The sequence below is a fragment of the Camelus dromedarius genome, chromosome 21, assembly GCF_036321535.1.
Source record: "Camelus dromedarius isolate mCamDro1 chromosome 21, mCamDro1.pat, whole genome shotgun sequence".
In the NCBI taxonomy this organism is placed as follows: Eukaryota; Metazoa; Chordata; class Mammalia; order Artiodactyla; family Camelidae; genus Camelus; species Camelus dromedarius.
In genome coordinates this window covers 37,651,824-37,673,015 of record NC_087456.1, presented here as the reverse complement: position 1 = coordinate 37,673,015, position 21,192 = coordinate 37,651,824, and the positions used below count along the sequence as shown (strand labels likewise).

Genomic DNA, 21,192 nt, shown 5'->3' with positions numbered 1-21,192 from the left:
GAGGGCAGAGCGGGTGGCCTGGGCCCCCCAGCCAGTCCTGCCCTCCCTGAGCTCCGGGGGTGGTGCCCCCGAGCTCTGGTCACACACCTCCACGGGTGTCCAGGGGAGAGAGGCGGGCAGCAGGCAAGGTGACTATGCCCCCTCCACACACACCCAAAGGGAATGAGGGACCCTCAAGGTCTCGCCTGACCCCCGCTCGCCCACCCACCATCCCCACCCCCTGGCCCACCGCGTCCTGCTCCCCACCCAGGAGCTCAGCTCCAGCACCTCACATTGCCACGGCCCAGCCTTGGGGGGGGGGGGAAGGAGTGTGCTCACTGCCAGCAGGGGCCAAGGAATGGGGGGCCCTGGGAGAACAGTGTGGGGAGGGCCACGCCCGCTTCCTCCTCGCCACCCTGCGGTGTCCTCGCTTCCTGTTCTTGACACAGCGTGGCTCAGAGCGGGCGGCCCTCTTTCCAATCCCCTCCCGCCCCCCATGTGATCCCCAGGGCCCCGCTGTCCCCTGATGGAAACACTGGAGGGGCTGGGGGCCTGTGGAGGCGGAGGTCACTGCCCACAGGGTCAGCAGGCATCCCCAGACCCCTGCCCCTCCTCCCCATCTCAGCACCAGAGCAGACTGCTACCCCAGCTGTGCCAGGCCTCCTCTCATGGGATCCCCCAGAGGAGCACAGGCGAGAGAAGGAGGGCCGTGGTTGAGGGGCAGCTCAGGAAGGAGCCAGGAGCAAGGGCCGGGCCAGGGGCCTGCAGAGCCCGAAAGCGCCATCCTGCTCTCCACATCAGCCCACCCCAGGGCCAGCAGAAGGCCGCCCCTCCCCATCGCCCCCTCTGCGGGCCCACCCCCTGCCTATTGCACCTCATTTCTTTCCTGCTGTCATCATTTGACAGCTGAATCAGAGACGGGGGCGTGAGAGGGGTGTGGGGAATGTCACCAGGTAAGAGATGAGCCGGCCGGGAGCACGCACCCGCCGGGCCCCTGGCCACCAGGAGGCCTGCGGGCGAGGCAGAGGCCAGGCAGAGAGGTCTTGGATTTGGGGGCCGCCCCCAGACCCCAGGCTCCAGATGCCCCAGCAGCGAAGGAGACCCGGGAGTTCCCTGGTGTGAGAGCCAGAGACCATCTACTCTCTGTAAGTCTCTGAGCAGATGGCAGGGTTCTGGGAGGAGGCCTGGAAGGGGCTGGGGCCAGGGGAAGGCCCTCAGCGCCTCTGACCAGCTGTCTCCACTACGTGCTTCCAGGGTGGCTAGCCTAGTGCAGACTAGAGGCAGCTCGGGGCCTGGGGAGCACCTTCCGGCCTGGCCTCACATTCCCCATCGTGGAGCAAGGATGCCTGCCTCCCCTTTCCCCCACCCCATCCCAAGTCTGCGCCCACTTCTGCCTGGGCCTGGCCGGGAATTCCCAAGGCTTGGAGGAGCTCAGGCCTCCAGGGTGAGGGGCTGAGGGGCAGAGAAGCAGAAATCAGTTTCTGGACAAGGTCAGCGGGAGCAGGAGCACCTGGGCCTCTACGCGGGCCAGCCCAGAGCTGGGTCGGCTGAGCTCTGCCCAGCAAGCAGGCTGGACGTGGCGAGGACCCCAGGGAGAAGGGCTGCAGGAGGAACAGGGCTCAGGAGCTCAGGAACTCAGGGATCGGGTCGAGGTGGTCAGAGACAGCCTGGCGCCTCGTCCATTCCCAGGGAGCTGGGCCTCGGGCCACGGCAGCGATGCTGGGACACTGCCTGCCGGCCCCCAGCAGGGCAGAGGCAGGAGGCACCGACCCCTGGTGGTGGCAGCACGCAGCTGGGTGTGCGTGGGTGGCAGTGAGGAGGGGCGGAGGGAGGAAGCTGGCTTCCTGAAGTCTTCTCAGCCCTCAAAGACAGACCGACAGACAGACAGACAGCTGGAAAGAGGCACACGGGGGACACAGCTGCTTCAGTAAGTCCCTGAACTGGGGGTGGAGGGGTCCTGCGGGCCTGGGGTGGTGCAGACCTGGGGAGACAGGAGGGCCCCTCCGAGGAGGATGTGCAAGAGGGCGCCTGGGGTCACGGTGCCTGGATGGGGAGTGGGTGCTGAGCAGCCGATGTGCAGGAGGGGGCGGGCAGGGTTCCGCAGGGAGACCAGGGGCAGAGGAGCCCCGCCGGCCGCCCACCGCGGAGAGTCTTTCTGCCTCCCGCACCTGCACACCCGCTCCTGCCCTCACCTCAGTCCCTGGGCTCAGCAACTCCAACACCCCCACCCCACCTCGGAAGCTGGGACCCTGGCTCTGGAAGATGGGGACTGTCCCCAGAGGAGGGGCCCCGCCACGTCCGCGCCCCAAGTTGTGCCCCCAGCTGTTGCCTCCCCACGCGCTGTCGCTCAAGGGCTTGGTGAGGCCATTTCCTGTGACGGTTACAGAGGCGGGATGGGGGGATGGGCAGAGGAGGAAGGAAACACCCCCAGCCTACCTCCCTGGACAGAGACCCCCAAAGCCAGCATGGCCCCGGGAGTGGGATCGCCAGCAGTCAGGCCAGCAGCCTGCATGCCGGGCCCCCTGTGGCTCCAAGGCTCACGAGGCCTCCACCTTCTTGTCCAGAGGAGGCCCACGTAGACCCAGAGGTGCCGTCTCAGCCGTGGCCCTTCCCTCATACAGACCTTGTCTGCTCCTCCCTCACTGTCGCCCCAGCTTAGGGCCCGAGCGGCCCCTCCCCCTCCCCCTCCTTCTGGATGCTTCCCCATCCTCACCCACAACCTCCACCCTTTATCTTGTCCAGACTGCCACGGCCCGGGGTCCCCTTGCAGAGATCCTGGCCTCCCCACAGTGAGAAAGCCACCACTTGCTGGGGAACAGAAGACACCCCAGTGCAAACAGAGGCGCCGCAGGGCAGGAGGCTGGCCTGGGCCTGGCAGCTTCCCTCTGGCCTGTCAGGCAGCCCGGAGGTCCAAGCTCATGGCTGAGTGAGCTTCCCCAGCATGGTCCAGGCCCGCAGGGGACGTCCCAGAGCACAGCTGCCAGTCTCACCTTCGCCTTGGGGGCAGCCATGACCCAGCCTCCGCCCGACCAGGCACCACCCAAGAAGCACGTGCGGCTGCAGGAGAGGTGAGACCTTCTGTGGGGGGCCTTCCCAGCCCCCCGCCCTGCCCGCTCCCCCCCCTCACTGCCTCTCCAGCCTGGAAAGGAAGCCAGATGTGCTCATTTGCATGCCCTTTACACGTCTGGGGCACCAAGCGTGTGCCTGGGCCCCAAACCCCAGGTCGGCTTGAGCAGCCCTGGCGTGGGGGCCTGGAAGGAGGGCCAGGAACGGGAGGTGGGGGCAGCCGGGCTCAGGGCTGCCTGCTCTGGCGCACATGGGATGGGGCCTGGCGGGGCCCTGGGCCAAGGGGAGGACGAGGAGTGGCCTCCCGGGCCCAGAACAGCCAGAAGGCGGGCGTGAGGGGCTCACCGCCATCCGTGCTGCAGGCGGGGCTCCAACGTCTCTCTGACACTGGACGTGCGGTCCCTGGGGGCCGTGGAGCCAGTCTGCTGCGTGAGCACGCCCCGCGAGGTCACCCTGCACTTCCTGCGCACAGCCGGGCACCCCCTCACCCGCTGGACCCTGCAGCACCAGCCGCCCAGCCCCAAGCAGCTGGAAGAGGAGTTCCTGGTAAGAACGTGGGGTCCCCTGGAAGCCACTGCAGCCCCTGGCCTCGCCCCATTATGGCCTGCGGGCCTATGCCATCTGGGAGCCCTTAGGGAAGAGAGCTCTGGGGCTCCAGGAAGGAGCTCGCCCAGGCTCCCTCTTCTGCCCTCCACCCCATCCAGACCCATGTCTTGAGGCCAGGAGGGAGTGGCCAGGGCCCAGCTCTGCTAGGCCAGGTGGAGGGAGAGGAGGCTTGGAAGGGGCTGGCTGTTCACTCCTCCCTCCCCTGCCAGAAGATCCCCTCAAACTTCGTCAGCCCTGAAGAGCTGAATGTTCCTGGCCACGCCTCCAAGGACCGATACAAGACCATCTTGCCAAGTAAGAACTCCGGTAGGGCCTGGGGGCAGGGCGCAGTCCCTGGGGCCAGAGAAGTTCCAAAGGCAAGACACAAAGCCTCAGCCAGGGAGAGCTGCCTTCGTGGGGCCTCCTCTTTCGGCCGAGAAATACACACAGCTGGACCTGGCCGGGGACAAAGGAGCAGCCACCACACCAGGATAAGAACAGGGCAGCACTGTGGCCAGCACTGCCCAGGAGGACCCCAGGAAGTTGATCTATGGTGCTATGATCCACATTTTACACATGAGGAAACTGAGTCACAGAGAAGTTGAGTAACTTGCCCAAGGTCACACAGCCAGTTGAACCAAACCTTCTTCCCAGCTCAGGTTTGCAGGGGAAGAGGCCCCATCAGGATGGGCCCACAGGAGAGGGCTCTGAGAATCCCGGGCGGAGGCAGGGCAGCGCTGGCGAGAGGACAGTGGCAAGACTGGAGCTGTGAGGGGTCGACCCTGCAGGCTTGACACACCCAGGGTCAGACCCTCTTTTATTTCAGAGGCAGGTGTGGGATCCTCTGGCCATGAGACCCAGGGAGACTCTCTCCCATCCAAGCAGCCTTATCTGGCTAACCCGCCTCCAGCAACCTCGTCTGGAGGCTGCAGCCCCCTGACTTGCCTGTTCTGATCTTCCCAGTGTCCTCGCCCTCTGCTGCCTGGGCTGATCAAGGGGCTGGACCCCAGGTACACTCTGTCCAGACCAGCTGGCCCTGGGGAGCCGGTCCCCTCTCCTTTCCCCCACAAACCAGCTTCATCCGACTTAGACTTGGAGAAAGGCCTCCCCTTGGAAGGAGAGGCTAACATGCCCTGTGGCGGAATGAAGCCTGAGTCTGGGCCCAGGCGTGACTTCGGTCAAGTCGCTCATCTGAATCCCGTGGTCACCATCAGGACAAATTCTCCCTGCACAGCACCTCTCTCCCCGTTCCTCGTGGTCCAGCCCTCTTCTGCACCTCGCTATCTCCAGACTAGCATTCAGGGCTGCCCTCTCCTCTCTAGGCCGCTCCGCCCAGCACCACCTCGTTAACCTTCCCAGCTACTGCTTGGGTCACGGCATTCCACTGCTCAGGATCATTCTGTGGCTCCCTACTGTCTGCACATGAAATAATCCCACAGGCATCGGGCCAGCTGCTGTACACAGGGACCACGCAAGCCCAGCACGCTCCTCTTCCCACCTTTGACCTGTGGCCCTGCTGCTTTTCATTTCCTAGACCCCCAGAGCCGCGTCTGTCTGGGCCGGGCACAGAGCCAGGAGGACGGGGACTACATCAACGCCAACTACATCCGGGTGAGTCGCCGGCAGGGATGGGATGGGGGGGCGTGTCCCGAGACCCCCCCAGGACGCTTCCCAGCGTAGCTGGAGGTTTGGGCTCCCCGTGTCTGGGCTTCAACACCCCCGCTGCCGTGGCCCGGGGCCAAGCCTCCAGGCCTCCAGGATGCCCCCTGGGAGCACAGAGCAGACATCAAATGATGCTGGAATAAGACCTCTGGTGCCCTATGTCCCCCCTGTCAGCCTGGCCCTGCCAGCCTCTCAGCATGGAGGGCAGCACGGTCCAGCCCCCTGACTGCCAGGTCTGCGCGGGAGCGTGCGGGCCGGCCCCTTCTCCCTCTCTCTCTCCCTCGCTGCTCCTCACACGTCCCCTCATTTGTGGAGGCAGAGGGCCACCAAGGTCGACTTACTCAGTCACAGGGAGCCGGTGGCCAGCAGAGGTGGGAGGCAGTGGGTGTGAGGGCAGTGCCCTCTGGCGGCTCAGAGTGGATAGCACAACGGCCGGGTGCAGGGACGTGACCAGCCCTCGTGCCTGGGGACACATGGTCGCCCATCTGCCCATGGAAATCAGGTGAACAGGGGGTCTGGATTTCACTGGCTCTGGAGGGTGGGGAGCTGAGGATTCTGAAGGGGAGAAGAAAAGGCTACATCTTGCTACTAAACACACAAAGTAACACGTAAGTGTGAAACATCCACTCAACAAGCGTTGCCCTGCCTTCTCCGCACTTTGTAGATGGCAGCAAGTGGGGGAGGGGACGAACGTCACAGAGGCCCTGGCCCTCAACACACTCTGCTGAGTGTCGCCCGCACCTCACACCTGCTAGAAACTACCCCTGATTTGCAGGCAAGACACTGGGGGCTGTCGGCAGCAGAACCAGGCTTGGAAGTCAGGTGCCCCTCATTCAGACACACGGCTGCCGGTGTGCGCGTCTGTGCTCCTGTGTGTCCAGGGGCGCATGCTCCCCGCCCTCAGCCTGACCCCAACCTGCAGCCCCTGGGCTCTGGCCTCACCGCCCACCCTTCTCCGTGCCTCTGCCGCAGGGCTACGGTGGGAAGGACAGGGCCTACATTGCGACCCAGGGCCCCATGCCCAACACCGTGTCGGACTTCTGGGAGATGGTGTGGCAGGAGGAGGTGGAGCTCGTCATCATGCTCACTCGGCTCCGAGAGGGCAAGGAGGTAGGCAGCCAGGACGCTGCCCCCAGTGAGCCCAGAAATGGCTGCACCCCGCCCCAACGCAGCCAGCCTTGCTCGGGGCAGCTCAGGACACCTGTACACCCCAAAATACACCACCTGGAGGCCAGCCACAGCTGCAGAGGCGGGGACACTTTATCTGCAGGCGTCAAGCTCAAGACAGCCCAGCCCTCTAGCTGGGGTGGACATGGTGGGGGACCCCATTCCCCTCTCTGCTGCCCTGGTCCCCACTCCAGCCCACAGACCCTCCCCTTCTGACTCCCAGCTCCCTCCCTCCCAGAAATGTGTCCACTACTGGCCCACAGAAGAGGAAACCTACGGGCCCTTCCACATTTGCACCCAAGACGTGAGAGAGTGCTCAGAATACACGGTGCGGCAGCTCACTGTCCAGGTACCTCTCTGGTTCGCGGGGACGTCGGGACACCCCTTAGCCTCTGGGGCCTGGGGCCGACCTCCACTGAGAGTCAGGGGTTTGCTCACCCAAACCTGCCAGAATTCACACCTGAAAGATGCCCCTGAGGCCCAGAGAAAGAGGGACAGGGATGCTGTCCTCAGGGAGCCTCCGGTCCCGCAGGACAGTGCCAACAAGCCACATGGGCGCCTGTGCCAAAGAGCCAGGAGGAGGGCGGGGGGTGCTCCAGGGGTCAGTGGTTTGCACAACAACGTGCAAAAGTGCCTAGAAGCTCGCCTATTACTGTGGAGTGTCTCCTACTCCTCAAAGCACTTCTCCATGGATTCACTGTCCTCGGAGCATCACTGTCCCCATTTTCAAGGTTAAGGACTCGAACTTGGGTCTCACCCTCCCCTCATACTGTTCTCTCCCCACATTTCAGAGGAGGGAGTGGTCGAGCACCTTGGGCAGGACAAGGCTGGTTCTCTGCTCGGGGTCCATGGCTGCGCCGGGTCACTCAGCCCTGGCACCAGAGAAGGTGGACAGTGCCTTCGTCCTGTTCCCAGTTCTCATGCCTTGTCCCCTCCCAGTACCAGGAGGAGTGCCGGTCCGTGAAACACATCCTCTTCTCGGCCTGGCCTGACCACCAGACCCCAGAATCAGCTGGGCCCCTGCTGCGACTGGTGGCCGAGGTGGAGGACAGCCCAGAGACAGCGGCCAGCACTGGGCCCATCGTGGTCCACTGCAGGTACGTCTCCCCTCTGCAGCAGCCCTTCCCTCCCACTGGGCCTCTCCTAGGAAGGGTCTAGGCAGAGCGGGGCTGGGCAGGCCTAGTTCTCACCTGGACAGGAACCTCTAGGTCATTAAGCAGGCACTTCTCTCTTCCTTCCTGCTGCAGAACCCGGGCACAGTCCAGAGAGGCAGCTCCCATTAAGCTGGGGGAGGAGAGGGACATGGTGTCGGGACCTCATCTATTCATCTCCCACACATCTACTGAAAACCTCATTGTCAGGTGTAGTGTTAGGTGCTAAGGAGACAGCTGTAAACAAGGCAGTCTGGTGGGGAAGATGGCAGATAAACGAACAGGTGATGAGAGAATGATGTGGGTGAGGGGCACAGGACAAAGTCACCTAACTCAGACTTTGACGAGAGAAGGTCTTCCAGGAAAAGGGACCTCCAAGCCAAGCTAAGACCTGGAAGGTGAATTAGCCAAGGGTAGTGGAGGGGAGCCTCCCAGGCAGGCAAAGCAGCACGTGCAAAGGTCCAGAGGTGCAATTCAGAAACTGATGGGTTGCTGAGAGTGGAGTTAGAGAGTGCAGGCCTGGGGGCCATGGGGGGACAGGGATGAGAGACGAGGCTGGAAGGCAAGTGCAGGCCCACTGATGAGGGGGCTTGCAGGACTGGCCAAGAAGCCTGAATTTGCCATTTAAAAGAATACTTAGGCCACAAGCAAAAAAAGTGGATTGGGGTGGAGTAGGGGGAGATGCAGGGGGCAGATTTAAAATAAGGAAAACATTTGGGAGTGCATACCCTAAACAGAAGGCAGAGCCCAGGGCACAGACAGAGCATCTGGAACCTCCGCCCCACAGGGGACACCTGGACACAGTGAGGGGGTCAGGAGTGGCTCCCATCAGCCGTCCACGTGGGAAGACTTCCCACGGGAGGGGGGCCTGAGAAGACTTTGGAATCAAGGGCAAGACAGACTGGAGGAGAGAGACTGGGCAGGACTGCGGGGGCCACGGGAGCAAGAGCAGCTGTGAAGACGAGTGACCATTAGGGAAGGGGCCCCATGTGGGCGCTGCCGGCTGGAAGCCGCTGTCTACCACCCGTCAAAATGTCCCCAGGGACCGGAGGGTGACCTGGGGTAGGTCTAGAGTGGGGCTGTGAGGAGCGTGACCTCCTCCAACGCCAGGCTCAGCCTGTGCAGGTAGCACTACTTCCCCCAACGCCACGCCCGGATAGAGTGCCCTTGGTCCCCACCACCTTCTCTATAGTGTGGGGCCTGCTCCCGGCCCACCCGGCCCCCTGTGACCTCCCCACCCTCCCCTGGCTACACCCAGTGCAGGGATCGGCCGCACCGGCTGCTTCATCGCCACCCGAATTGGCTGCCAGCAGCTGAAGGCCCGAGGGGAGGTGGACATTCTGGGCATCGTGTGCCAACTGCGGCTGGACAGGTGGGTCCGTGCACGTCACCGGGACTGAGACACGAACAGGGGCACCGATGCCTCTCGGGGGCCGAGTACCCACAGGTGCGGCGGCACCTCCCGTGAGACAGGAAGGGCCCTTTTGCTTAAAGAGATGCTTCTTCTGCAGCTCACGCCCAGGAAGGCGTCTCTACCTAGAACTTTAGCTCTCGGGGGTGCCTAGAGTTAGGCCCCTCCCCATAGGATGCTGCCGCCTGAACGGACCCCTTGCTCACAGTCTGGGTGCCTCTCCCCACAGGGGGGGCATGATCCAGACGGCGGAGCAGTACCAGTTCCTGCACCACACCTTGGCCTTGTACGCTGCCCAGCTGCCGGAGGAGCCCAGCCCCTGACCCCTGGTGCCCTCCCCGGCCCAGGGGGCTGCCCCCTCCCGCCAGGCCTGGAAAGATGGGTCTGAGGAAAGCAGGCCTCGTGACCTGGGGGACCCCTGGGGTGGGCATGGGAATGGGTGCTCCTTAGATGGGTGCCGCTTCCTCCAAGGGCCCCAAGTGGACCCTCGGGGGACCCCCATGTCTCTCTGAGCCTAAAGCCAGGGGCTGACACTTACACCAGAGCTGGAAAGAGGCCCAGGTGCCCTGGTCTCTGAAATGCCACATAAGCGCCAGCCTCTCCCTCCGAAATGGATGTTAAATGCTTTGCTGCCATCAGGAGAAAGCAGTCCGAGGGGCCCCCAGAAGCCGTTCCAGCTCCACTCCCTCCCCAGGGCCAGCAAGAAAGGGACCCCAAGATCATCCTCCACCCATGCCCTGCCCAGCAACAGGCCAAGCGCCCAAGCTGGGGAAAGCCTGGTCCTCCTTGGTCAAGTCCTCAGCCTCCTCTCAGTGACTCTCTGCTTCCTCAGCCCACATCTGTGAGGCTGAACACCCCACAAAGAGAACAAGGACCCATACTCCCCCAGGTCCACACATGTGTCCGGGGAGCAGGCTACAGAGGTGAACCAGCCAGACAGTTGAAATCTCTGGAAGATGGAAAGTGTGGGGACCCCTTGGAGGCCTAGATGGCGGCCTGCACCTCCGTAACTGCCAGCCACCAGCCGCCAGCTCCTCCCTAGGGAGACCCTCTGCCTGCCTTCTGACCTCAGTGGGGGCTGCAAGTACCCAGGAAGCACACAGGAAACGGGATGAGGGAGCTGGGAGCTCGGCCTGATTACAGACAACCAGCCTGCCACACCCTCCGCCCTGCAGAGCACGCAAGGGACAGCGTGGCTATTTCAGGAACAACCCGGCTTAAAGCACCCTATGCAGACCCGGGGGCTTGGGCTGAACCAGGACCCCTCACGTCTACCCAACAGGGCAAACTCTCTTCCGAGTCTCACATCAACACAACGTCCAGGGTTAGACCCATCTCAGGGCTGAACTCTGCTCCCCAGGGAGGCCTCCAAATCCTTGGTCCTCGAACCCAAAACAGGCTGCTACGGGGGGAGGAAAGCAGCCTCCGGCTCTCCAGGCGCTGGGCCCTGGCACTGCCTTCGCGATGCCGGTCCTCCATGGAACCCCCGGGAGCTGGATCCCGGACAGCAGCTGGGCCTCTCGCGCGGATGTCTCTTCCGAAGACCGTGCAGCGTTGGAGCTGAGGCTGACGTTCTTGGCGCTTCTGCTTGGCCTCCTCACTCCCCACCAGGGAGTGGGCTAACCCACACAGGAACCTCCCCAGCCCTGTGAGAGGCACCCTGGGGCCCGTGGAGCTGGGCGCAGAGCCCTCAGGTGCCCAAGCCTGTCCTGAGCTCAGACCCTGCGGGACGAAAAGCACCACACGGGCCCACAGCACCCCCACCCTGGGTCCTGCTGCCCCGTTCCACTCCAGAGCTCAGGGAGCAGACCCGGAAAGACCCCAGGTGGGAAAATAAAGGCTTGTCAGACGGCTGAGTCAGTCCTTCTTTCCATCGTCTTCTCGGGCCTCCGGAGCCTCTTTGCAGCAATAGAGAGCGTAGGAATCCACAGAGCAGGAGCAGGCTGCGGGTCTTCATCCCGGCTCGTGCCTCTACAGCGCTTCCAGGGACACATGAAACAGATGAGACTGGGGTCGCTTTGGGAAACAGGGCAAAGCATTCCTTGGGCGCTCCAGAGGGACTTAACAAACGGCAGGGATGAGAAGGACCACGGAACTTAACAATGTAACACCCCAGAATATTATGCTGGGCCAGGACTCTGGGATTCCTCCACCGTAGCAATTCGAGGTCATCTCGGGTGGGTTTTGTAGGTTGACATTGAAGGTTTCTGCACCTTTGACTAAAACAATAGACATGTGGGTGCAGATGAACGCCAAATGCTGAGGGGCACCCAGAGTGGGCTGGGGACTTCGGGGGTCAGCAGGTCCCCAGGTTACATCCTCCAGGGACGGGCATCTTGGCAGGCTCCTCACCTCGCACCATCAGCTCTCCCAAAGAAAACCGGCTTTTACCAAAGGTTTTTTTTTTTCGTTTGTGGCAAAACCTCCTCACAGGAGACGTCCAGCGAGATTTTATTTGTTTAAGTATCATGGTGACCCCCGTGAAGCTCCCTGTGGGCCAGAGGCTTCCTAAACAAGTGGCTTGAGTACCTTGTGGTCAACAAACCCTCACCTGGGCTGCTCTTCCCCGCTGGGTACCGTGTGAGAGGGCGGGCTCAGTACCTGGAGATGCTCGGAGGCAAGAACTCAGGGAACAAAAGCCCTGTTCGCCCCTTCTCAGGCTCCTCATAGAACTGCTCCGCGGGTCCTGGAAGCCCAGGAACTACCCTCCTCCAGCCTCCTCCACCCTGGAAGTGTTCCTGCTCAATGGGCCCTCACTCCCCGCGCTCCCCCACCCCCACCCCCGCCCCGGATAAAGGACGGGGCCGCCAATCAGGGCGCGGCAGCCCGCGAAGGGGAAAAATAAAATTGGAGCTCATCCCCCAAGTGGCCCTCGCCGCGCCGCCCGCCCGGCCAGCCCCGTTGCCTGCGGGGGCCCCGCCCAGCGGCCCGCCGCCCGGCCCCGGGGCGAGGAGGAGCGCGCTTGGGGGCGAGCAGGGCCGGGCGGGCGGCGCGGGCGGAGGAGGAGGAGGAGACCGAGGAGGAGGAGGAGGACGACGACGACGACGACCAAGAGGAGGAGGGCGCGCCGAGGCCACACCCATTGGCGCGCCGATCCGGGCTGCGAGTCGTCGGCCGCCGCGCGCGCTCCAGCCGAGCCTCCGCCCGCACCGAGCCCGGGGACGGGCCGCACCCGGGAGGGGCCGTTCCGGCCGCAGCGCGAGGGCACGAGGGGCGGCGGGGAGCCGGCACCGGGCACGGCCGGCGCAGCGACCATGATCGCTTTGTTCAACAAGCTGCTGGACTGGTTCAAGGCCCTGTTCTGGAAGGAGGAGATGGAGCTCACGCTGGTGGGGCTGCAGTACTCGGGCAAGACCACCTTCGTCAACGTGATCGCGGTACGGGCGGGGCGCGGGGCGCGGGCCGGTCTACCTTCCGTCCCCGCCTTGCCCCGCGGGCCGGTCGCCGCCTGGCGTGGCCGGCGGGGAGGCGCGGGCCCGGGCGCGCGGGGCCTACCCTGGCCCGTGAGGACCCGCGGCGCGCGCCCCGCTCTCCCGCCCGGGCCGAGATGGCACCGCCGGGCGCGGGGGCGGGGGACGAGGGGACGTGGCTGGTGCCCCGGGACCGGCGGCACAGAGGGTGTCATGCGGCCGGAGGGACCGCCGCCCGCGGAGACAGGCGCCCCCGGCCCCCGCGCCCTGGCGCATGACGGGGCGAAAGTGCCGGGCCTGCCGGCTCCGCGTGCGGAGGGTCGCGGGACGGGGCGCCGGCGCGGCCTGCAGAGGGTCCTGGGCCAGCCCAGCCCCACCCCGGGGGTTTAACCCCTCCGTGCCGGAAGAGGAGGCCCCGGCGCCGTTGAGGGGGAGGGGAAGTGGCCCCTTGGGGGGAGTGGAGTCAGCCGAGGCCCTTGGCTCCAGCCCAGGCTCCTCCTCCGCGGGAACCTCTCCCCGACCACACTAGCGGGGGGTCCCGGAGGATGGCACCCTAAGGGGAGTTCCGAGTCCGCCTGGCTCGGAAGTTGCAGAGTGAGGTGCCCTGGACCCGAGGAGGAGCTGGAGGGGCGCTGCCCGCTCTGGGAACACGGGAGTGGCTCTGAGGGTTTTGGGTGGTCAGGACCAAGGCGGGCAATGTAAGCCTTTCAGTGCCAGGGAGTGGTGGGGAAGGGGTTAAAATCTGCCTCAGATAAAGGGGAAGATGGGCTCTCTGGGTGTGTGAGCTGAGCTGAGTAATGGCTGAGGCCTGCGTTTCAGAGCGGGGCTGAGCTGGGCTGAGCTGGGCCTGTGGGCTGAGGAAGGCTTGGGCAGGGGCTGGCGTTGTCCAGGGACCCGGCCTGGCTCCCAGACTGGGGTTCTGCGAACTGCGGATTGGCCAGATACGAGATGGGTCAGCAGAGCAGTGTGACTGGCCAGCCTGGTGCCTCCCCTGTCCGTGTTTTGCCCACCTCGAAGAGAAGGGTGGCAGACGCTGGAGGGGCAGGGACCCAGTGATCGCATGTTTGAGCACTGGCTCCGTTTCCCAAACGTATCTGCCAGTGACCTCTGCGCCTTCCCTGCCCAGGGGTCCTGACCTCTCTCCTGCAGGGCAGGTGCTTCAGGCCCTGGCTGGGGCTTGTTGACATGATGGTTTCTGAGCCAGCATGCGCCCCCTGGCTCCCGGCTGCCCAGGCTCTGGCCCTCCAGTCAGAGACCCCTGGTTAGACCTGGCTGATCCTGCAGGCCTGGCTGGCTCAGCTTCAAGGCATCCAGACCTGGGCGATGTCTCTGGGGAGAGGCCAGGAGGAGCACCCGCTGCTTCAGTGTCTCACCCTGGGAGTCACCCTGGTCCCCAGCAAAGTTCTCCTCGCCCAGGGTTTACCAAAGCCACGCTCCTGGACAGGTGGCTTGGTGCCCGGGTCAGGAGGTCCCTCTGGATTAGCATTGTATCCGGAGAGTGAGATGCTCTGGGAGGTCAGGAGAATCCAAGAGTCACAAGTCCACTGCCAGGGTCCGGGGTGTCTGAGGTCTCCAGGGAGAGGTCCCCCTGCCTGGCCACGGGTGCCCCTCTTGGACATTAAATTTGCCACCTTGTATCACACATCCTTAAAGTACAAGCTAAATTTCCCTAGAAAGAGGTTCCCAAGAACCACCTTCCCTTGTGGGCTGCAGTGGGAGTTCCAGCATCAGGGTGAGGCCAGTGTTCTCAGCCTCTCTGGGCCATGGCCTCCCGCCCACCCCATGTATAATAGCAGTCGGGCCTTTCAGAAGGGAGCCAAGAGTCAGGACCCTGGGCTCTGTCCCCATGCCCACCACTGACTTCCTCAGTCACCTCTGCCTCTTCACGTGGCCTCTGTTGGTCTCAGCTTTTTCCCCATTTGGTTTTTACTACTCACTAGTTGAGGCCTGACTGTAAACAGAAATTGAGGCTGATGTGAGCTGGGAAGCTGCACACAGAGACTTCACAGGACTCCTGAGAACCCGAAACTCACCTCTGAGTTCTGAAAGTTTTCCTGCTAGAAAGAGTAGATGTTTTGCCCGAGGGAAACAAGAGGACCATCTTCATATGTTTAAAAGTGTGGAAGACCAGCTTATGGAAGAACTAGTCTTGGGGTGCCCGATGGGTAGACTTGGGGAGGAGCAGTGGAAGTTAAAGGAAGATGGGTTTTTGACTCACAGTAGAGCACTCTGGAGGGTTGAACTGACCCAGGAGGAAGGAGGCGGAGGAGATTCGAGTCTGAGACCAGAGGTGGATACATGACTTCAAGGTTACTTTTGACTTTAAACCAGGAGCCTGTGGGATCAGGCGGCATTCCCGGGAAACGAAGCCATGACCGGTCCAGCTGAGCTCTGATTCGAAGCTGAGCGGGCAACACTGGAGCCTGGCTCCCCGAAGGCCCTCCTGGCACCCCCTTTGCCCAGGTCTTGTTCTGCCAGGCTAGGCTGTTCACTTACATGGGAGCCTGTGGATCCTACAGGTGCCTCTTGCTGAATCGAAACCATTTCCAAGCACCTTGTAGGCCCTGCTCACCTGCTTCTAGGAAGCCAAAACTGCCCTCCCCCATTTCACACAGGGAATCCCTGAGGCCCAGAGAGGTTCGAGTCTTGTCCAAGCTCCTCCACCATGAGTGATAAGCAAGAACTGGGCTTCCTTCCTCTGACTCCACGGTCTTAATCAGCCCGGATAGGGTTGGCGGATGGGGATGGCGTGGGCTCGGGTCAGCAGGTGCCCCACCCGCCCGGCGCCCTGCTAGGGTGTGGAAATTAAACTGCTTGTCCCTCCGTAGCCAGAAGCCACGTGTCCTCCTTCAGGGCACTCCCCTTTCCCACGCGCGTCCTCACTGTTACAGGCTCTTGGACGCTTTTGTAGACCTTTCCCCAGAGCCACGTGCGCAGTCACATGTACCCGTGTGCTTTCAGCCCGGCTGTGGCTCAGGGTTAGGAACCTCGCCCGCCTCGTCCTGAGCCTCGGTCTTGGGTGTTGAGCTCTCACATCCAAGGGCCACGGTGAAGGAACTTGGCTGACTCGGGAAGATGAGGGGGAACCCACCTCGTTCAGCGGAGACCTTGGGGGCTCCGTGCAGACTCTCGGGCTCTGAGTAAGGAGCTGTCGTGCTCTGTGCCGTGGCTGATGGTCAGAGCCACCGACCTCTACAGGGCCTGAGGCAAACCATTCCTCCCACCTGGTGGAAGAAAGTGGTGGCAGAAGGAACAAGGCTGTCCCCCGGGTTCAAGGCTGAGAGGGCCCCAGCTCCTCCAGCCTGTGTCTGGGGTGGTGGGGGGCGGGGAGAAGGTGTCCTACACGTGACCGTGGAGGTGAGGAGGTGACCTTGAAGGGAGGTTGGTCTGGCCTTGTTTGAGGCCTGTGGCCAGTTTAGAACAATCTAGAGCTCTTAGAGACAATTTAGAGGGAGAAGTGAAAATTACTAGAATTTTAAAATGGGTCATGGGAAATGGAATTGCAGTCAACTCCTAGTTACTGAGTAAACGTTCACGAAAGCTGCACGGACGTGGTTCCTCTCCCAGGGAGTGCTCAGTCTAGTGGGGAGACTCGTAAGTCAGCAGACAAGACGGTGGGGCCATCCTCCTACAAGTGGGGTTCAGTGCAAGGAAACCCAGAAATTGCTTGGTGTGCGTTGCATTTGGGGCATGGCCTGATTTACCCCCCCCCCCAATTTTGATGTGAATATTACTACCAGTGTGCAAACGTGTGTACTTCCCTCGATGGTTTACCACGACCTCCTCAGGTCCCTTGCTGAGCCGGTGATTGTTTTGCTCCGTCGCTCCAGCAAAGGGGCTTCAGGTCCAGCAGAGATGTGGGTCAGGCGTCAGGAAGCGTTCTCTCCATCCAGGCTGAGAGGCCTCAAGACTGCCTGAGCAGGACGGGAGAGTCCAGGTGCGGGGTGGACACCAGGCTTGGTTACAGCCTGTCCGGCCTGAAAGCAAGGGACACGCAGGGGGTGCCGGGACCCCGAGAGCACCTGAGAGGCTCTGGCCTGGCCTGTGCTGTATCCCCGCAGCCTTCTGGTCTGTGGCTGTCTGGGCCGGCACATCTGGGTCCTGGTGACTTTGCCCCTTTGCCAATTCTGACCCTCCTTCAGTCAGGACAGTTTAACGAGGACATGATCCCCACCGTGGGCTTCAACATGCGCAAGATCACCAAGGGGAATGTGACCATCAAGGTGAGTGTCCAGGAGCGGGACCCTGGATGCACGCACTTGCGTGTGCATGCGCGCGTGTGTGTGTGCACATGCGTGTGTACTTGAGTGTGCGTGCTTGCGTGTGCGTGTGCGTGTGTGTGTGTGTGTTTGTGTGTGTATATGCATGATGGGCGGGGCCGAGGGGCTGCGGGAGGTGCCTGAGGCCCCAGAGGAGAAGCTGAAGGAAAGCAGAGGCTTGGGTCCGACCAGGTAGTTGGAAGAAGAGAGCAGGAGATGTGAGGAGGCAGAGGGACCTGGAGAGAGGAGGAACCCCGGGCGGGGGTGGTGCAGGGCACTTGGGAGCCAGGGTGGGTTTGGATGCCTGCCTGCCACTGAGACCGTCTCCCCTCCTCTTGCTCAGCTCTGGGACATCGGGGGACAGCCCCGCTTCCGCAGCATGTGGGAGCGCTACTGCCGAGGAGTGAGTGCCATCGTGTAAGTGTCCGGCAGGGCTGCAGGGACCTCGGGCACAGAACCAGATCGGGCACAGTCCTTGGCCTGTGGCTCACGGCCGCACACAGCTGCCTTTGCTTTGAGGGGCGCTCTGGGCACCCACTGGCCAGTTTGAGAACCAGAGCATCAGCCCCCAGAAGGGCCTGTGTGTCCGCACCTGCCTGCCTCCCCCAGCCCAAGCTCACCCTCTCCTGAATTTTGTGTGACTTGATGGTTCGTTCCCTTGCTTTTTATATTTTAGTTTATTGTTTTCAGCAGAGGTGCTGGGGTGGAACCCAGGACCTCGTGCGTGCTGAGCATGCACTCTGCCCCTGAGCCGCCCCCCCACCCCCTTGCTCTTTGAAAGTAGCTTTATCCTACGGACATGGGCCCAAACGAAGCATTGTTCAGTTTTCATTGTTCTTAACCTGATTTTTTCAACAGCGTCTTGATGCAGGGAGGTCTTCTGGGCTTACTTTGCCGTTCTCCCCTGCCTTACCTCGTCCTCCCGTGAGAAGGAAGAGGGTCACCGTGGGAAGGACGTGGGGGGCTTCCCCAGGGGCCCTTGGAGGCCGGGGCCATGGTAGGCCCAGGGGCGCCTGCAGACCTCACTCCCATCGGCCTTGAGCCGCCTGGGTGGCCCGTGGCCCAGGGTGACCAGCCAGAGCAGTGTTTTCTCTTCCAAGCAGGAGCCCCTTCTCCCCTCATCTCTCAGCTGTGGTGTCAACGTGCTTGTCCCCACCCTGCTGTCCCCCAGGTACATGGTGGACGCCGCTGACCAAGAGAAGATTGAGGCCTCCAAGAATGAGCTCCACAACCTGCTGGACAAGCCCCAGCTGCAGGGCATCCCGGTCAGCCCCAGGCAGGGGGCCCTGGGGGAGGGTGCTTGCTGCAGAGTTGGGGGGGCAGATGTGGACCAGGCACTGTGGGGGGAGGCAACAGGGCTGTGGAAGCCAGCCCCCTGGACAGCCTGGCCGGAGCTGCCCTGGAGCGAGCCCTTGTGTTCTCCCCCTGCAGGTCTTAGTCCTGGGTAACAAGCGAGACCTCCCGGGAGCCTTGGATGAGAAGGAGCTGATTGAGAAAATGTGAGCTTGGTGACTCCTCCCTGTCCTTCCTCCCCGCTCCCCAGATTCCCCAGGCTGGTCGCAGAGGGCTGGCTGCCGCTCTCAGCGTTTGCCGCACGGTGGCGGCAGAGCGCACCTTCCCGAGCCTTGCCCCTCACACGGGCCCCCAGTGCAGGCTCCCACCTGCCCCAGGCCCCCTGGGTGGTTGCCGCCTAGGCAGACTCCTCTGGTTTCCCGCAGGAATCTGTCCGCCATCCAGGACCGAGAGATCTGCTGCTACTCCATCTCCTGCAAAGAGAAGGACAACATTGGTGCGTGGGTTTGGGGGCAGTGCTGCAGTCGGGGGCACAGTGGGGGTGGGAGGGGAAAGCACTCGGATGCTTTGGAGCCCAGAGCTCTGTGGTTCTCCTGGGTTGGGACAGGCAGCAGGAGGCCCGGATTCTGAGCATCACCCCAGCTCTGCCATCATCTGGTGTGTGATCTTGGCAAGTCCTCCCTCCTTGGGGCTCACTCCCCACCCACTCGTGAGGTATCAAGATCGGACCAGGTGATTCCAGGCCCCTTCCAGCTCCAAGGGACGTGGTTTGTGGCTCCCGTGGCTCTGTCTCTTTCACAGCACCAGACACCCCCAGGGTTGACCCCAGCTGCAGTTCAGAAAGCCTGAGCCCCTCCCAGAAGCCCTGTAACCTCCTCTCTCCCCCCCAGACATCACCCTACAGTGGCTTATCCAGCACTCAAAGTCACGGAGAAGCTGAGGCTGCTGCCCGCCCCCTCGGACCAGGGACGCCGAGCTCCCGCCCCGCCCCCACCCCCCCCAAGCCCACCCCTGGTACTCAGTCTGGGGAGGGGCCCTCGGGGGGGGGGTCCCAGAGTCCTGCTCTGCTGAGGTTTGAACTCCTGATTTTACTGTAAAATAAGTCGCTCCTGTCTGGCCCCTGATCTCTCCTGCCCCTCTCTGCCCCGGCCCCCGCCCCGCTCCGCTCCCTGTCCCCTCTCTGCCCCGGCCCCCGCCCCGCCCCGCTCCGCTCCCTGTGCTTCCCTCTGCAACACTTCTGTTGTTGTCCTGTGTGTACAGTATATATATGTATATATATTTTAATTTTTTAATTTAAGCAAAGACTAAAATCACCCATGTGATGCTGCAGGGGCCTGTCAGGGTCGGGGGGACGTCCGGAGATGGGGAGAGTGCTGCGGGCTTGGCTGGGGCAGGTTCAGGTCAGGACAGGTCAGGCTGCCCGGGGCAGGTGGCCGTCCCCCAGTCCCTGTCCCTGCAGTGCTTGACTGACAGGCCGATGGGAGCCTCTGGAGGCGCCCGCTCTGTCCCAGCCTCCGCGTGGCCGCCAGGCACACCCAGGTGCCAGAGATCGCTGGCCGAAGGGGCGGGAGGCCAGCGTGCGAGGCCCCCCAGCAGCCCCCTGCCGCCTGCCCTGGCCCCCGGCTCCTGCCCCTCCCCGGGCCCCCACCTCCACGGGCCACCTCATTTTCTGTTCTCATTTTGCATAGTTGCACAAGGAGAGAACTCAGCACGGGGGGGGTTGGTTCTTTGGGTTTGTTTTCTGTTTGTTTGTTTAATTTAATGATTTGTAAAGTGACTTTCTCTTCCTTTTTTACACTTTCAGCTCATATTTAACCTCTGTTTGGAAAATGATTCTTGTAACTGTACATTTTTTTGCCTCCTAACAACAATGAGAATAAATGATGGTTTTGTGTTGGGGGGTGCGTGGTGCGGGTTATTTCCATGGGTGGCGTGGGATGACGGCCAGCCCGGGGACCCGGCCCCCCTACCCCGGCGCACACAGCGGAGGGAGGCACGCGCTCACCCGGGCTCACAATGGCCCTTCACAGAGCCGCCCAGCGTGTGCTCCGGCTGCCCCCATCCCGCCTCCTCCTCTGGTCGGACTTTCCTGTGGCCCCCTCCAAGCCAGCAGCTTAGCTGGGCCATGGTGGCAGGAGTGCGGGGCCACACCCATTTCCGCAGATTCTGGTCAGGGGTCAGGGCTCTACCTGCAGCCGGAGATGGCCGGAGCCAGTGAACTGTTGGAGAGGGTGGGGGGCTTCCCCTCTGCAGCCTCTCTGTTGGTGTCTGGCTGCTGGTTTGGGGGAGAGGCCATACCCTCCCTCCTCTGCCCACGCCCTCCTCTCCCTGCCCAGACTTTAGAGCTGGTCCCCCTGGCTGCCCACAGCTGCAGCCTCAGAGCCTTGCGGGCCCTGCTGCTCAAATCCGGGGCCATCTTGACCCAGTTTTACTGTAAGCCCCGCCCCCAGCTCCCTTCCGCCCCGCATGGAGCGGCCCTGCTGAAGGCCCATCGGCTCCCTCACCTCTGCAGGAGGGAGGCCGGACCCTCGGTCCTGGGAGCGGGGCCCACCCTGCTGGCTCCTGAGCTTCACCAGCCTTCCTTGGTGCTTCCTCCTGGAGGCACCTTCGGGCCCCAGGCGCAGGGAGAGAGGACCTGCCTGGAGAGGGCATTTGCTCCCCGCTGCCAGGAGTCTGGGGAAAAAGTGGATGGAGTCTGGCAGGTGGAGCTAGCTGACTACAGGGCACCTTCCAGTGCATGCTCCCGGGCTGAGGAGCTTGGTGCTGGGGCCAGGCTGTCCCCTGGGTGCTCCTGGCTTCGAGGTGGTAGGGGACACCGTGGCCTGGGGTGCTGGGGCAGGACCGACAGTCTCACTGATCCTGGGAGCAGGGCGGGCACCTTCAGGGCTGATCTGCCTTTCTCGTGCTGTGTCCTCTGATGAGAGCGAGGCCTGAGATGAGACAGGAGGAGCCGGTTACCGGCAAGCAGGTGTCCTGCCGCGGAGCCTGGCATCACAGACCGTGTGTGTGCATGTCCCACTGCACACGCACTGCCCGGGCCCAGCCTGCTCTGCAGTTCTGGAGAGTTAACTCCCTGGGTGGGGGGAAGGGGAAGGTGCCGGGCGTCCTGCCAGGGGCTGGATGTATCGCCTCCTGTTTAGCGACTCCAGGCCCTGTGAGGGGTTATTCCACATTCCACCAATGGGGTCCAGTGGCCGGGTCCGTTGACC

At 62.9% G+C, this 21,192-nt stretch overlaps 2 protein-coding genes across 2 annotated transcripts; both read left to right on the top strand.

The window, feature by feature from the left end:
• The first annotated feature begins 788 nt into the window (after positions 1-788).
• PTPN7 (protein tyrosine phosphatase non-receptor type 7) lies at positions 789-10,874 on the top strand. Its single transcript, XM_031438294.2, is given in 12 exon segments — positions 789-1,906; positions 2,060-2,337; positions 2,722-2,965; positions 2,968-3,047; positions 3,408-3,591; positions 3,861-3,945; positions 5,165-5,241; positions 6,265-6,402; positions 6,698-6,808; positions 7,399-7,556; positions 8,869-8,982; positions 9,251-10,874. Coding segments are annotated over 10 exon segments (1,086 nt in total). The 5' UTR covers positions 789-1,906; positions 2,060-2,337; positions 2,722-2,920; the 3' UTR covers positions 9,345-10,874.
• A 1,122-nt stretch (positions 10,875-11,996) lies between these two features.
• On the top strand, positions 11,997-19,880 carry ARL8A (ADP ribosylation factor like GTPase 8A). Its single transcript, XM_031438270.2, has 7 exons — positions 11,997-12,398; positions 16,574-16,654; positions 17,034-17,107; positions 17,862-17,955; positions 18,122-18,189; positions 18,409-18,479; positions 18,874-19,880. Exons 1-7 carry the CDS (start codon positions 12,276-12,278, stop codon positions 18,921-18,923), a joined length of 561 nt encoding a protein of 186 aa, XP_031294130.2. The 5' UTR covers positions 11,997-12,275; the 3' UTR covers positions 18,924-19,880.
• The last annotated feature ends 1,312 nt before the right edge of the window (positions 19,881-21,192 follow it).

What these genes read in the sequence shown, in the direction of transcription:
- ARL8A (XM_031438270.2), top strand. Translation starts at nt 12,276, where the DNA reads ATGATCGCTTTGTTCAACAAGCTGCTGGACTGGTTCAAGGCCCTGTTC. An exon ending in CGAGGAGTGAGTGCCATCGT is followed by an intron (nt 17,108 to 17,861) that starts GTAAGTGTCCGG and finishes GCTGTCCCCCAG; the next exon opens with GTACATGGTGGACGCCGCTG. An exon ending in AAGGAGCTGATTGAGAAAAT is followed by an intron (nt 18,190 to 18,408) that starts GTGAGCTTGGTG and finishes GGTTTCCCGCAG; the next exon opens with GAATCTGTCCGCCATCCAGG.